Source organism: Trematomus bernacchii, unplaced genomic scaffold, assembly GCF_902827165.1.
Source record: "Trematomus bernacchii unplaced genomic scaffold, fTreBer1.1, whole genome shotgun sequence".
NCBI lineage: Eukaryota > Metazoa > Chordata > Actinopteri > Perciformes > Nototheniidae > Trematomus > Trematomus bernacchii.
In genome coordinates, this window is record NW_022987720.1 from 26233924 (window position 1) to 26247027 (window position 13104).

The window sequence follows — 13104 nt, forward strand, 5'->3', positions numbered from 1 at the left end:
GAAAATCCTGGAGAGCAAAGACTTAAATGCCCTGTCTTGCGATATTAATAAAAGTGAAACATGATTCTTGTATAGGACCTGAGGTTTGGATCCGCCCCAAAGTTTTATGAGTCCTTCCCAGTGGTGGAAAGTAACTGAGTACTTTGACTCAAGCACTGTACTTAAGTGTGAATCTAAGGTACTTGGACTTTACTTAAGTATTTTGATTGTATGCTACTTTAATTTACTCTAATCCACTACAATTCAAAGGGAAATATTGGACTTTTTTACTTTACTACACTTACTTTAAGCTTTAGTTACTTTATAGAAAATTATTATTATTATGAAGAAAATTGGCAGAAATGTTGCTAACTTCAAGTAATTTTTTGCGTCGAAAACTTTTACCCCTAACGCTTTATGTATATTTTCCTGATCATACTTGAATACTTTTACTATATAAACCATTGTCTGTACAGTACTGTTACTACTTACTACTTGTATTAGTACTTTGACTTAAGCAAAGAAGCTGAGAACTTCTTCCACCACAAAAACCAAAGCCCCTTCTCATCCCTGATGAAAAAAAAGTATTTAGACTTTCACTAGAGAAGGATTTGGGAGATGCTTACCACATAGATTAAAATATCTTGGCGAAGGTGTTGTGTCATGAATTTATACTCATAAACTTCGTGACACTTCTTTCATTTCCTACGAGGCAGATCTTTCCCATCTGCGTTGCCAAACAGGTGGAAACCGACGCAAGTAATTAGCTGCAAATACAATTTGACCCTGGTGTATTTCTCATTCCACATATTTCCCCAAACTATAAACAGCGTGGCTTGATTTCATTTGGTTTTTGCAAGTTTTTGGAGATTTAATGAGTTTGTAGTTTTCCTCTGGGTAATGTTGTCAGAGGACACTGAATCCTTGTTGTGTTAATTAAAGCTCCGTGCAGTGATAGAGATGTGAAGAAAAAAAAGAATAGCTCGGCCTGAAGTCCCCATGAGGCAGACTGTCGGGAAAATATAGTTTTCAAGTTAATAACTTGTTTTATGTACTTAGATGGACGCACATCTCACGGGTATATCAGCTCTTTTTGGATTCCCAGTGGTCAGGAGGAAATGAAGTGCACTGAAATTAACAATGACACTTTTTTCCAAATTGCTCCTCGAGAAAACAAATCCTACGTAATGTGAATTGCACAATATATAACTCTTTGAGATGATTTCATTTAGCCTTTTGCAACTTCTTTGTTAGCTAAGAGTTTGATTTGGATAGTGAGAGTTGACCTTGTGTTTTAAATGCTTCAAACAACACTTTTAATCAATGGACAAGCAAAAACTCCCATAGAAACTAAAAAGAATCACTTTTAATAACAAGATTAATGGGGGAAATGTGAAGAAACTCAGGGAAAGCAACCAAGGAGAATCCGTCTCCTGGGACAAACAGACATGCGATAGATGTTGGGTGGTTAAATGAAAAATAAATAATAAATATACAACATAGGGGTCCGATAGCTCAAAGGTTAGAGACACAGGCCCATATGCAGAGTCCGCTGCCAAGTACGCAGATTCAATTTCCGACTGCGGAAAACCTCAGGCAACGTCATCCCCTCCATTTCCCCCTTCAACACTATATCAGTAATAAATGCAAAAAATACCTTGAATCCCAATGATAAAAACCTAAGCATCTTATAAAGAATATATCTTGAAAGTCAATTAAATACATTCTCAAATTGTGAGCAAATATCTGAATATATTCCTGGTTATTCCCAGTTGTATTTAGCATACTGGTTGTCTGATAGGGTTTATCATATCTCAGCAGGTCTCCACAGCTGCAGCTAATAATTAACCCACAATTACAGCATAGTCGTGTCATGGCTTTGAGCCGTATCCTGCAGGACTGGTTAGAAATTCCAATTAAATCCAAGTAAAAACGGAAATGCAATACCGAGTAATTTATTTGGGGGGGGGGTTATTTACTTACAGCCATGGTGGGATGCCTTTTTTAATTAATTGCTAAACAGTTAAAGCTCCATGCGTTAAACTGTCCAATGTAGTGCACTTCCACGGGACGTTTGAGACTTCAATGACCCCGTTCGGTTTGAAATTGGAGTTGAATATGTTACAAATATCTCCACAAAGGGAGTCATATGCCTGAGGTGTGCTTGATTTATTCTCCTGACAGTGTATCAGCTAGTAGCCAACACACATGGAGAGTTAAATCAAGCTCACCCCTAGTACTCGCACCTTTTTATGATATTTGAAACCATGTTCAAGTAATGTCATCTCACACCCTGGTTCAACCCACCATTCCCCTTCTTTTGTTTTCCTCCCCTTCTCCCTCCCACCCCCCAATGCATCCATTCCTCTCCATCCCCACTCCTCCCCCCCCCCCCCCCCCTTGTACTCCATCCCCCCCCCCACCCTCCTCAACAGTGTGGCCGGGATGCCGAGAACTTTGATCGGTTTTTCACGCGCCACCCGCCGGTGCTGACCCCTCCCGATGAGGAAGTGATTGAGAACCTGGACCAGGACGAGTTCCAGGGATTCTCCTTTATCAACCCCGAGTTCCCCGGAGCTGACGTTGCCTCACCTGCCGCCGAGCAGGCTTGACTTCAGCTCATGCACACATGGACACATGCACACACACACACCAATAGATACACAATCATTTCCCCCAGTATCCAACCTGTTTACCCTGGAAAACACACACACACACACACGAATATTTATCAACTTAAAAATCCTGGAAATGATGTGTGCTGTGACAGGAAGCAAGAAGCCATGACTTAAACATACACAAAATACACAAAGATATGTATACTTCACACTGCTGCAACCTGGACGATGTGTTGGCCTCTTCTGGAAATGGCCTAGATGCATTATCACTCTAGTGCAGTGTCACAACTATCATTAAAACTGAGAAATGTAGATGCTTCGAAGTGGTCAAAATGTAATTCTTTGGCTAAATATGAGCCGTTGACTTTCTCAAAGCTTAGTTTGATGTTTCACTCAGCTAAAGCTTGGTGATCAACTTGTAGCTCACAGTGTGAACAAAGGACAATCATTTACCAGGATCAGACTAAGGATTAGAAAATGAATGGTGCCCCTAAACATTTCCTAAAATTCAACATTTTACGTTGATAATTCAAAAGTAGTCTTCAAATTTGTTTCTGCATTGTTAAAACTGCAGATAATTGAAACCTTATACAGATCATTCATGACACTCACAGCACACACACACATACACAATTCACATGTAACATAGCTTCAGCATTTCATTTTATTACTTTTAGTTTTGTGGAAATTGTGATTTAACTTTTCTTTTACTCATTCCAGTTCAATCAGAGTTGGGCCTGTACTTCTGATGTGCTTATTATTCAATGTGTAATAATAACAGCGTATGTACATTTATCTTTATCTTAGCTAAAACTGGAATGCTTCACATACTTGTGCATGAGTTTCTATATCAATAACAGCCCCTGGACTTTGTCTCCCAGCAGCATTTGAACATCTTATCTCTGCACCACTCTGCTGCCATGTGTGGCTGGTTTTCATGGTTTTTAAAATGCATATTCAAGAAAGATATTTGGTGTATGGTTTTACCCAAAGTGGAAGATTTGTGCCAAAAAAGACCACATATATCGGATGTTCTATGTGTCCTCTTTGTTGTTGCAGCACTGGGATCATGTTGGTAAAATGCTGTTGGGAAATGTAGTCCTATAGGCTTTGAGTCCGTCGAATAGATAGATAATACTACTTTGTATACTCTCCTTTTCTGTTAACTAGTATATAAGCAACGAAAGAGACTAGCAGATAGATTCTTTGTGTTTGTTCAAAAGCATGATTCAGATACCCGGGCGTTTGTTTACAGCAGTGTGCACATGAATGTTTCATATGTGTGTGTGAATGAGAACTGTGTATGGAAACGCACGGTAAAGCATTTTTGTACGTGTGTCAATGCATGCCATGCCTGGCCTTGCGTTAACATTTGTATTTATGGTGAATATCCACTTGACTTCCAACCAGTGGCTCCACAAGTGGCAGAAGAGAACAAGCACTTTTTGAACATTAAAGCATGTAAACCTGTCTCAGTAGAGGCACAACATACAATTATGGACGTGAAAAGGAGAATGATATGTCCTCTTTAAAGCAAGCTGTGTACAAATTAGTATGCATGTGTTTGAACACAGTTACGTCCAGTACTGCAAATTACACTTTCATAATTCCTGGAAAGCAGCACTTCAGTACTAGAGATGTTTTCGATGGCCTGGAAATCAAATTAAACCCAGATTCTGCTTTTCAAATGCAGGTTAAGTACCTGCAATCTCAAAACAGTAGGCCTGGAAAGGGTGTCTGCGTCAAAAATAAGGCCACTAGCTAGATTTCAAACAGCGGACCAACAACCATGCAGCTTGACCTCTGATCTAGTTTTTTGGTGGAATAAGGCCTCACTGTGATTGGTGTTTTTCCAAGTAGCCCTCTGCATGCACAATTTCCATCCTAACTACAGCAGCAGCCAACGAGGACACAGGTTAAAGCTAGGCCTTCTGTGTGTGTGTGTGCGTGTGTGTGCGTGTGTTTTGTCTCTTGTTTTCCCTAGCTAGCAATAATCGTGTTGACAGGAAAGCAGAATCAGTAATGAAGCAACCTCAGAGAAGGCTCAGGTTAGGACTTTAATTAATTCACATGCAAAAGGCTGTGAGGTTATGAGGCTTATTGGTGGGTTTATGTATGCGGCCAGAGAGAAAGGCAGCCGAGACACTTCAGTGCAGCTAACATAGTGTGGAAGTGGCTGAAGTGCTTCCTCACATCACACTCCTCAGGACATCAGGTGAGTTTTTTCTGCAGGTTTACTGTTGGTTGTTATCAGTACTACTGGCATGACATTTGACAGTATCTACGATTACGCTGCAGTATCATGCAGTTTATTCACTTGAAAAAAACAGTTATCTGTCATGCTAGCAGGAGTGGGAGTCTCTTAGGTTTCCACATGTAGAAAATATCATGCAACATTGTTAATAAAAGACAATATGTGGGCCAGATGATAAAGGGTTAGCAGAAAGCTGAGCGAGCTAAGGCCTGGTTCCAGATGGGAATGGCACTGCTTTTTGATGGCATTCAGAGCTTTTTCTGTGGAATGATTTGTACGTGATTGGGTTAATTGGTGCTGGGAAGTCACTGATTTAGGTACTAACATCTGGATAAAGTTGGTCGTGTCTGTTATCTTAGTCTTAAACTTTAACTGCTGATGAGTTCAGCACAGAAGAGCAGCTTTAGCATTTTCAAAGAGTCTGAAAGTGAATGTGTTTTTATGACTTCCATTATCTACGTTTTACCTTCATTGGTATTTATTACAGTCAGTGTCTCCTGTATTATGACAACAACAAATACCTATATATATATACTTATACATAAGCATATAAAACTGTGTCAAATGTTGATATCTACACCATGTGGTCAGTATTGTAAAAGAACGAGAGGAGACGTTTTCTCTGTTTGCATCTACGACTCTTTACTGGGAAGTAAAATGGACTCTGCATGGAAATTGCTTTTCTTTGTTTATTAGTTAGGATTTATATACATTTAGCATATTAGGGTGATTCATGTTTTCTGTGTGCGCATTGCTTCAAGGTGGGATCAAAGCTACTGTTGCGTGTGCTTTATGGGATAATAATACACCTCAAGAAAAAGAAGAAAGAAAAATGTTTCTCAAAATGCTTTCCATGTGCCAAAATAATTTTGTTTGTTTGTTAACCAACATAGACAGGCATACACAAAATAAAGGATTTTAAAAATGTGTTAGACTTAGAGGATGTTTGCTGTTTTTGTGTTTAGATGATGTGAATTGGCTGTGGTGAATGAAGGAAAGGAGGTAAAGAGAAATTAGGAGAGGAAGGTGAAACAGAAGGAGAGTAATTGAACAATGACAGGAGAGAAGAAGAGGTAGTAAGAAGGGGCAGTGGAGAGGGGGGGGGCGAGGAAGCCAAGCGGGGCAGGCCACTACGACAGGCTGTGCATATTTCATGGCTGCCACTTATCATAAGAGCCCTGCCTTGATGGGGTAGCGTAGGTCTGATGACTTCAAGGAAATAACATACAGAACACGGCCTACATACACACAGCCCTGCTGAGCCACTCGGAAGCTGTAGTCGCTGCTGCTATAACTAGCTGCACATTTAGCTTTAAGAGGGGTTGCTGGATATTGCACCATTTACTATCCGCGGTGTAATGTTTGCAAGTATTTACGGGAACTAAGGATTTAAAACGGCGTCCACAACACACCAACCTTCCACAGGGAATGCTTCGGTCCGTGATCAAAGGACTGGGGAAAGCTAGTGAGGTTCACATTGATGGGAAATGAAAAATATGCCAGCGAGATTTCACTTTAATGAAAGTCGGCAAACGTGTTGAGATGACCCTTTAAGTTCTTTACACGAGGGAGGATCGTAGAGGCATTTGTGACGTCTGGTTTAGATGAACTGTTTTAGCTTTTGTCAGAAGAAATAATAGGATACTTGACTTTGATTGTCTACAACACACGTTTTGTAACGCTTTGTTATTTATGATTTCTTATTCTCCCATAAACCGCCGAAGCAGGCATTTGCCTTTTACCCAAGTGTTAACACGTTGTTTTGAAATATAATACAACACACACAAAAGTGCCAAAATATGTTGCTTGAATGGCAACTTTAAGCTGGCTCTAAAAGCTAGTACATTCCTATGTAACCTAATGTAAAATATACACATTTACATCTCAAATAAACATATTTACAGCCTGGTTACAAATGTCTACGTCTCTGTAGCTTATACATCACTTTTTCGGGGGGGGAAAACTTTTATGAAGTCGACTGTTTGAATTCAATTAAGGCTTAAAGTTATGCCTTCAGTAAGGTGTTGCCGCTTTTAAGTTCCACTTTATTTAAGCCTTTTGTTTGAGTGAAAGACCCTCTATGGAGTCGGCTCTGCAGTTAAACCAACGATGGCATACCGATTAATATCGTGGTTAATATGAATTACAAATGCAACATGCTAAGCAAGCAAAAGAGTTAGCTGGTAAGCTAGCATATGTTACGCTAATGGTGATTGGCCTATTTTTCATCAGTTCAACTCTCTCGTCAAAAGATGGTCCCAGCTGGCTCCAAAAAAACGACTTGTGCAATTTAAGCTTCAAAATGATTGTGTAACAAACTGCTGATGTCTAACCCCTACAGGGACCATATCCACTTCCTATACAGTATATGGTTTTTTAACACAGGCAGGAAACTGAACATGCTCTACATGTTGGGTCATGGTTCAGCCTTGTGTTGTATTGTAATGTTTTCTAATCAAGACATTTTGGAAAAATCTGCTTATTCACATTCTTGTTGAGGAGTAGTTTGTGTCTCATTTTCAATTTATTGAGCAAATAACTGTCCCTGTTAAGGTTGATGAACTTATAGAAAGCTTTAGCTAATTAACTAGCGGATTAACAGCCAACCTAACTAAACATTAAGAATCAATATACAGTTCTGTCAGATATATAAATAATTAATTCTCTCCAAATTGCTTTGGATTTCTTTATACCTCGAACTCCAATGTGGAAGATTTATATGTAGTGCAATACATTTCTCTAGTTATAGTTTTCAACGTGTAGCTTATGCATTGCACTTGCTGTTCCTGATATGTATGTGTGGAAAAAGCACAGCTTCCTGTTTTCCGTACCCCACATTCCTCTTTGTGAACCGTATGCTAACATTGTGGCTGTATTTGATGTAACTTCATCAAAACAGCAATACAAACTCCTGTGTAACAGTGACTTCCAGCAGGCTGTATACAGTCTGTATTGGAGTGGATGTAATAACCATGTACACAGTAAGCCGCGGCTGTGCTGGAGTGTGTGTGATAATTAATTCCAAATGTTGCGGCCCCCAAATTAAAGCCAGTGGCTTCAGCACAAAGCAGCCTGTGCTTATCAGCCCAAAACAGGTCAGCGTTCGATACCGCCTTTCATTCACCCTCCTCTCCTCTTCACCTCCCCGCATCCTCTGTGCCTCCCACTCTCCCCGCATCCTCAGCTGACATAGGCTCGTCTCCCGCTAATCCTCTCGTTACTGAAAAGAGATGGGGTTGAGAAAATGTGAGGGAGGTGGAGGGTAGTGAGGCAGAAAGAGAGGAAGAGGAGAGGAAGAAGGAAGGGAGGGAGGCAAAGACTAAATTAAAGACTCCTCTATTAAAACCACAGCCTCTGGAGCCGAGTGACTTGAAGAACAATCGTGTGTGTTTGCCCTGATGCTGCTGTATACTCCGAGCTTTCTATCTATACATCTACACCGAGGGCCACTGATATTTATCTCACTCGCTGTCCTTTGCTGCATCTCTTCCTCTCTTCTTTTCTCTCTCTCCATATCTCTGTCTCTCTGCCTCACAGCATTAGCTGCAATTGAAGCGTGTTGAGATGGAACACATTATGAGCTGGCCTACATGGCTGGCAGCTGTGTGCATGTGTGTGTATGCGTGTGTGTTAGTTTACATGTGTATATTTGGTTAAAAAAAACTGCATGCAAGGTCTCCAACCATGTGCACTAGATTAAGAAGGTTTTGAAAACACAACATGTATTCAAATCTGTGTGCTTGTTTACATTTCCAGTCGGATTCCCTTAACTGCAAGTCATACGTTGAGTTAGCCTTGGTTTGTCAGTACATCAATCAGTAATAGCGAGTACTGACATGCATTGGAAAGATGTCCTAGAATATTCCCTCTGGATATAACAAATTAAAACATGTTTTGGACATCATCCATTGGTATTATAGTGATTATGATTTTAACTGAAACCTAGTAATTCATTTCAGGTTCTATTTCTTCCTATAAATCCTCAAAACATAATCTTACGATAGCTCCATGAGTTGGTTGAATATGCAGTCTCTGACTTATGTTTCAACGTTTCCCACTGCCTTGTTTTAAATACGCATGTTGTAACAATGAACTTAATGGATGCATGCATAACAGAGGCTGAAGTTGCATGTTTCAACAAATATTTTTGTTATTGCATTTAATCTTGACAGGGTTAACTAAAACTAAAGTTAACACAATTACTAAACATAATATTGGAAATGAAATCCAACCATGCACATTTGAGTGTTGAACGACGCCTCTCTTGAGACGTTCAGAGTGGATATCATGCCCGAGAAGGTGAGGTGGATCTGGGGGTCCCTGGATGGAGGGAGCTCCCCTCAGGCGGTGGAGAGTTGGCAGATGAAGGTAGGAGATGCAACGCCGGTTTGAAGTTCCTGTGATCTTGAACGCTCTCCTGTCCCTCTCTGTCTCTCTGGTTGTTGTTTCTTCTGCCTTGTCAAATAGCAGAACGCTTGCATCTTGATTTTCTACCTTCAGAAGAACCAACATTATGACTTTGATGGATTCTCCTCTTCTTTAGTCCTGTCTCTTTCTCTCCCTCCTCTTCCTCATACTGGGGCTTCAGCTGTTTGTGTTTGTCAAACGCTCGTGGTGTTAGAGGTTCAGACTCTGTGGATGTATTTATGGCTGTGGATTTTCTGGGTTCGCCCCCTGTGTGGTTTTCTCTGTGACCGCTGCTCAGTGATGTGAATATTTATGTGGCCAGCTTTTATTTGATCATTCTCCCTCTCTGCTGCTCTCTTCATCCCTCTTTACCTCACGAATCTGCCCCTCTATCTGGGATTATATGTTGTTCAATGATATTTGCTTACACATGTGGCTGTTGAGTTTGTTTTTGTAACAGTTCCTGGCCCAAATATGGTCATTCCTGATTCCAAACAAAAAACTTAAGGGCTTCAAAACGTCTTCAAAAGTCTACAAATGTACCACTTTTATTTTAAATGGCTTATTTTGCTCAGTCATTTGCCCTATATGATCCAATGTGTTCAAAGTTGAAAATGGCCACATTGGGGATAATGTGCATAAAGATTTCCTTTACTTTTAATAATGATTGGGAGGGTTACTTTACTAGTTACCTGTAAAAAAAATGTTGGTTTTGTGGTAACATTATAATGTACTTAAGGGAATACTTGTTTTTTGGTATCGTGATTACTTAATCCCGTTTCACGTAATCCGTTACTCCCAAAGCCTGCTTTTAATACACCCAAACTAAATTGATTGATGCTTGTCACTAATCTGTACATGCCTTGGACATGAAGTATATGGATGTCCACGACCAATCTTGGTGTAGGAGTTTTAAATATCCTGTGACACTCACACACACACACTCTCTGTACTTCTCCTCACTCTTTGGAGAACATCCTACAGGCCATACATGCCGTTCAGTGATATGTGAATGCCATCTTTACTTTGGTGTGTGCTGTGATGCAGAGCCTCACAGCTCCATCAGCGCACATGTGAAGCTTCAATAAGAACCAACTCTCCAAACACACTATGTCAGTGTGAGTGAATCAAATGGCAGCCGTTCGCTTTTACCGCATCTAACTCTCCCCTCCCCCACTCACTGACATACACTCCTCCATCTTTAACACCCAGCTCGCTCTTTTCTTTCCTCTGTCCATCCACCCACTGAGCCAAGCATTAACAATGCCCTGCCCCAGAGTAACCCTCAATCCACTACCACATGCACACACACACACACACACATGCACACACAGTTTTCCCCTCACCTCCCACATGAAGTCACAGTTGCCTGTACTAGTCTCTCTCTTGTTCCTGTCTTCACGCATGTCCCTTGGCATCCTTCCCTCATCCTATATCTTAGTATTGGCTCCCTCATGTACTTCCTTTCCTCATTCTTCCACTTTATCCTTGAATTGAATTAACATGCTGTATTATATTTCTGACTTTGAGATCTTCTCAGTATTGGTTGCATGACGCAACTCTGTGTGTTACTACTTCTCTTACCCTCTATTCAAGGTGCATGATTTCAGACTATCTCCTTTTCTGTTTCATCATATCTATATTTATTTTCCAATTGTATGTCATCATTCATACAGGTGCTATGTTGGGGCCTCTTAAAGGGGCCCTACAGTATTCTGCTTGTTTGGGTCTTCCCTCTCCTGTAGTGTGTTCTATTGTTTTTGTGCATGTAAATGGTCTGCAAAGGCTCAAATCCTAAACCACAACCACACACTCAAAACAGCAAACACTTGCATAATACAATCTAAAGGCTCTCTGTATGTAAACTGAAACTATCAAGGTGATGACTTGCGCTTTTATGCGGTGATACTTTACTATATATCTAACAGTCTTTTGTCTGTCTCTCTTCTCTTTTCCAATCCTTCCCATTCTTCTACGACCATTTTTGTTTGTGTTTTCCACCCATTATACCTTCTCTTCTTCAACATCTCATAAACTCCACCTGCAGAAGAACAAGAAGGACACTTGTAACTTTGACAAGGAGTTCACCAAGATGCCGCTGGACATGACGCCGACAGACAAGCTCGTCATCATGAACCTGGACGAGGAAGACTTCCTCGGCTTCTCCTACACCAACCCTGCATACGTGGCTCCTGGGAAATAACACACACACTGTCTCACTGATGAACTGGTAGAACATTAGATTTCAGAGCAGATAGGAAGGAGCTACAATTCATCTGATTTTGTCTATGTTTAGTAAATGTCTGCATCTCTTTTAGGCAACACTGGGGTTCATCCAATACTTCAGCTCAAGAAAGGTATCACAACAACAAACTTGCACAGACTGGATACCAAAGATTTTGAAGTATCGAAAATGCCCTACGTGTCAAATATGCTTTTTATATAGGACAAAATACATGCTCGATTGGAAAATATCGATTCCAAAACACTACAATTGACTTTAAAAAATGGGTAACAATGATATGATGAGTCCAGATGCCATAGACATTACACCACCTGTCCTGCTTGCCAGATATACAAGCGCTTTTTTTTTTTCTTAATGTATTGTGATTCATTGACTAGTGTTGTTCCAGACGTTTACCTTCATCAGAGTAACTCAAATGAGTGAAATGTGACATGGCTTAAACCCATGTTTAACAAATCTGATTGGATACAAGCAGCAGCCTCAGTTTACTTACCTTGTGCAGTTAAAATGGCTACCATGCATGGGTAATGTTGAAAGGACAATTGTCTCGTGGGAGTACATATTTTCAATTTGGGACTTATCCATTGGATTTCAATTTTGCAGAAAATAAGATCTGTTGCTAACACAAGTTATGATACTTATGTCTTGTTCAACATAATAATCCCAACATATTGACACCACTTCTATAATAGTTTAAGCTTTAATGCAATTGACAGAAGTAAATACAGCTAACGTAATGCTATAAGCGAACTACATCATGGACTTCATGTCCCCACCGCTAAGCTAAAGGTGCCTAATGTTTGGAGTGCTAACTTTTAGTAGTTTCATTTAGCCACTTATTAGCAACCAGATTTTTAAATGGCATAGAAGCTTCACAGATTGACGAGTGGGTTGTTTATTAACGTATGTCGTAGAACAAATGTGAAAGCTTGTCTTAACCCCAGATCTTATTTAAGGCATTTTACCAAAAACTAATTCATAGAAACATTGACTATGACATGAGGGAACCGCAAGTTCTAAAATGCATGTCCAGGTTTAAGACTCGTTCCCTCACCACTGAGCAGATGTTTCAGCTCAGGAGCAAATTCTAATTGTAAAAGGTTGTTTTTGGTTTCCATGATGTTTTATATATTTGAATAATGTGTTACCCTCATAACTGTATAACTTCCCGAAGCCAACATACTCCATTATCTTCTGCAGCAATGTAGCTAGAGGCCTAGAGTAAACGGGCTGTGGCACCAATGGTATCCATTTTAACCCGCACCATGAGTAGTGATGTGTATCAGTTCAATTTGTATGTCTTGACCATTGTTGCCTGTTCCAGCCTTTGCACTGTCATGACGAGTGCTGACACGCAGTCAGACTGAGCGCCTCACACTGGGCATCGCAGAGGAATGCGCCTAATGAGAGAACTTCACCGCCTGTCAAATCTTTCCGTCCTTCTCCTTTTTCTTTTTCCTCCTTTGGCTCTCGCCTTCTTCTTTCTCCCACCCCCCCCCTTTTCCCCATTGCCCGAGTCTTTTTTATTTATTTATTTTAGTTTTTGCTTTAATCCGTACGTCTGACAAGGCCTCACTGGGAGCCTGGTATGACGTGGTGTC

The 13104-nt window shown here is 40.4% G+C and overlaps 1 protein-coding gene across 2 annotated transcripts in view; it reads left to right on the plus strand.

Moving 5' to 3' along the window:
* Positions 1-11717, plus strand: part of LOC117492333 (protein kinase C beta type-like) — a 97644-nt gene extending 85927 nt beyond the window's left edge. Inside the window, exon 17 of one of the 2 annotated variants that reach the window (XM_034142518.1) lies at positions 11306-11717. In XM_034142518.1, the coding sequence (XP_033998409.1) occupies positions 11306-11461 (156 nt within the window). In that variant the 3' untranslated portion in view covers positions 11462-11717. Of the gene's footprint in view, positions 1-2414; positions 5790-11305 lie in introns of those variants that run through there. The other variant, XM_034142517.1, reaches the window with a different exon arrangement.
* Positions 11718-13104: the final 1387 nt, after the last annotated feature.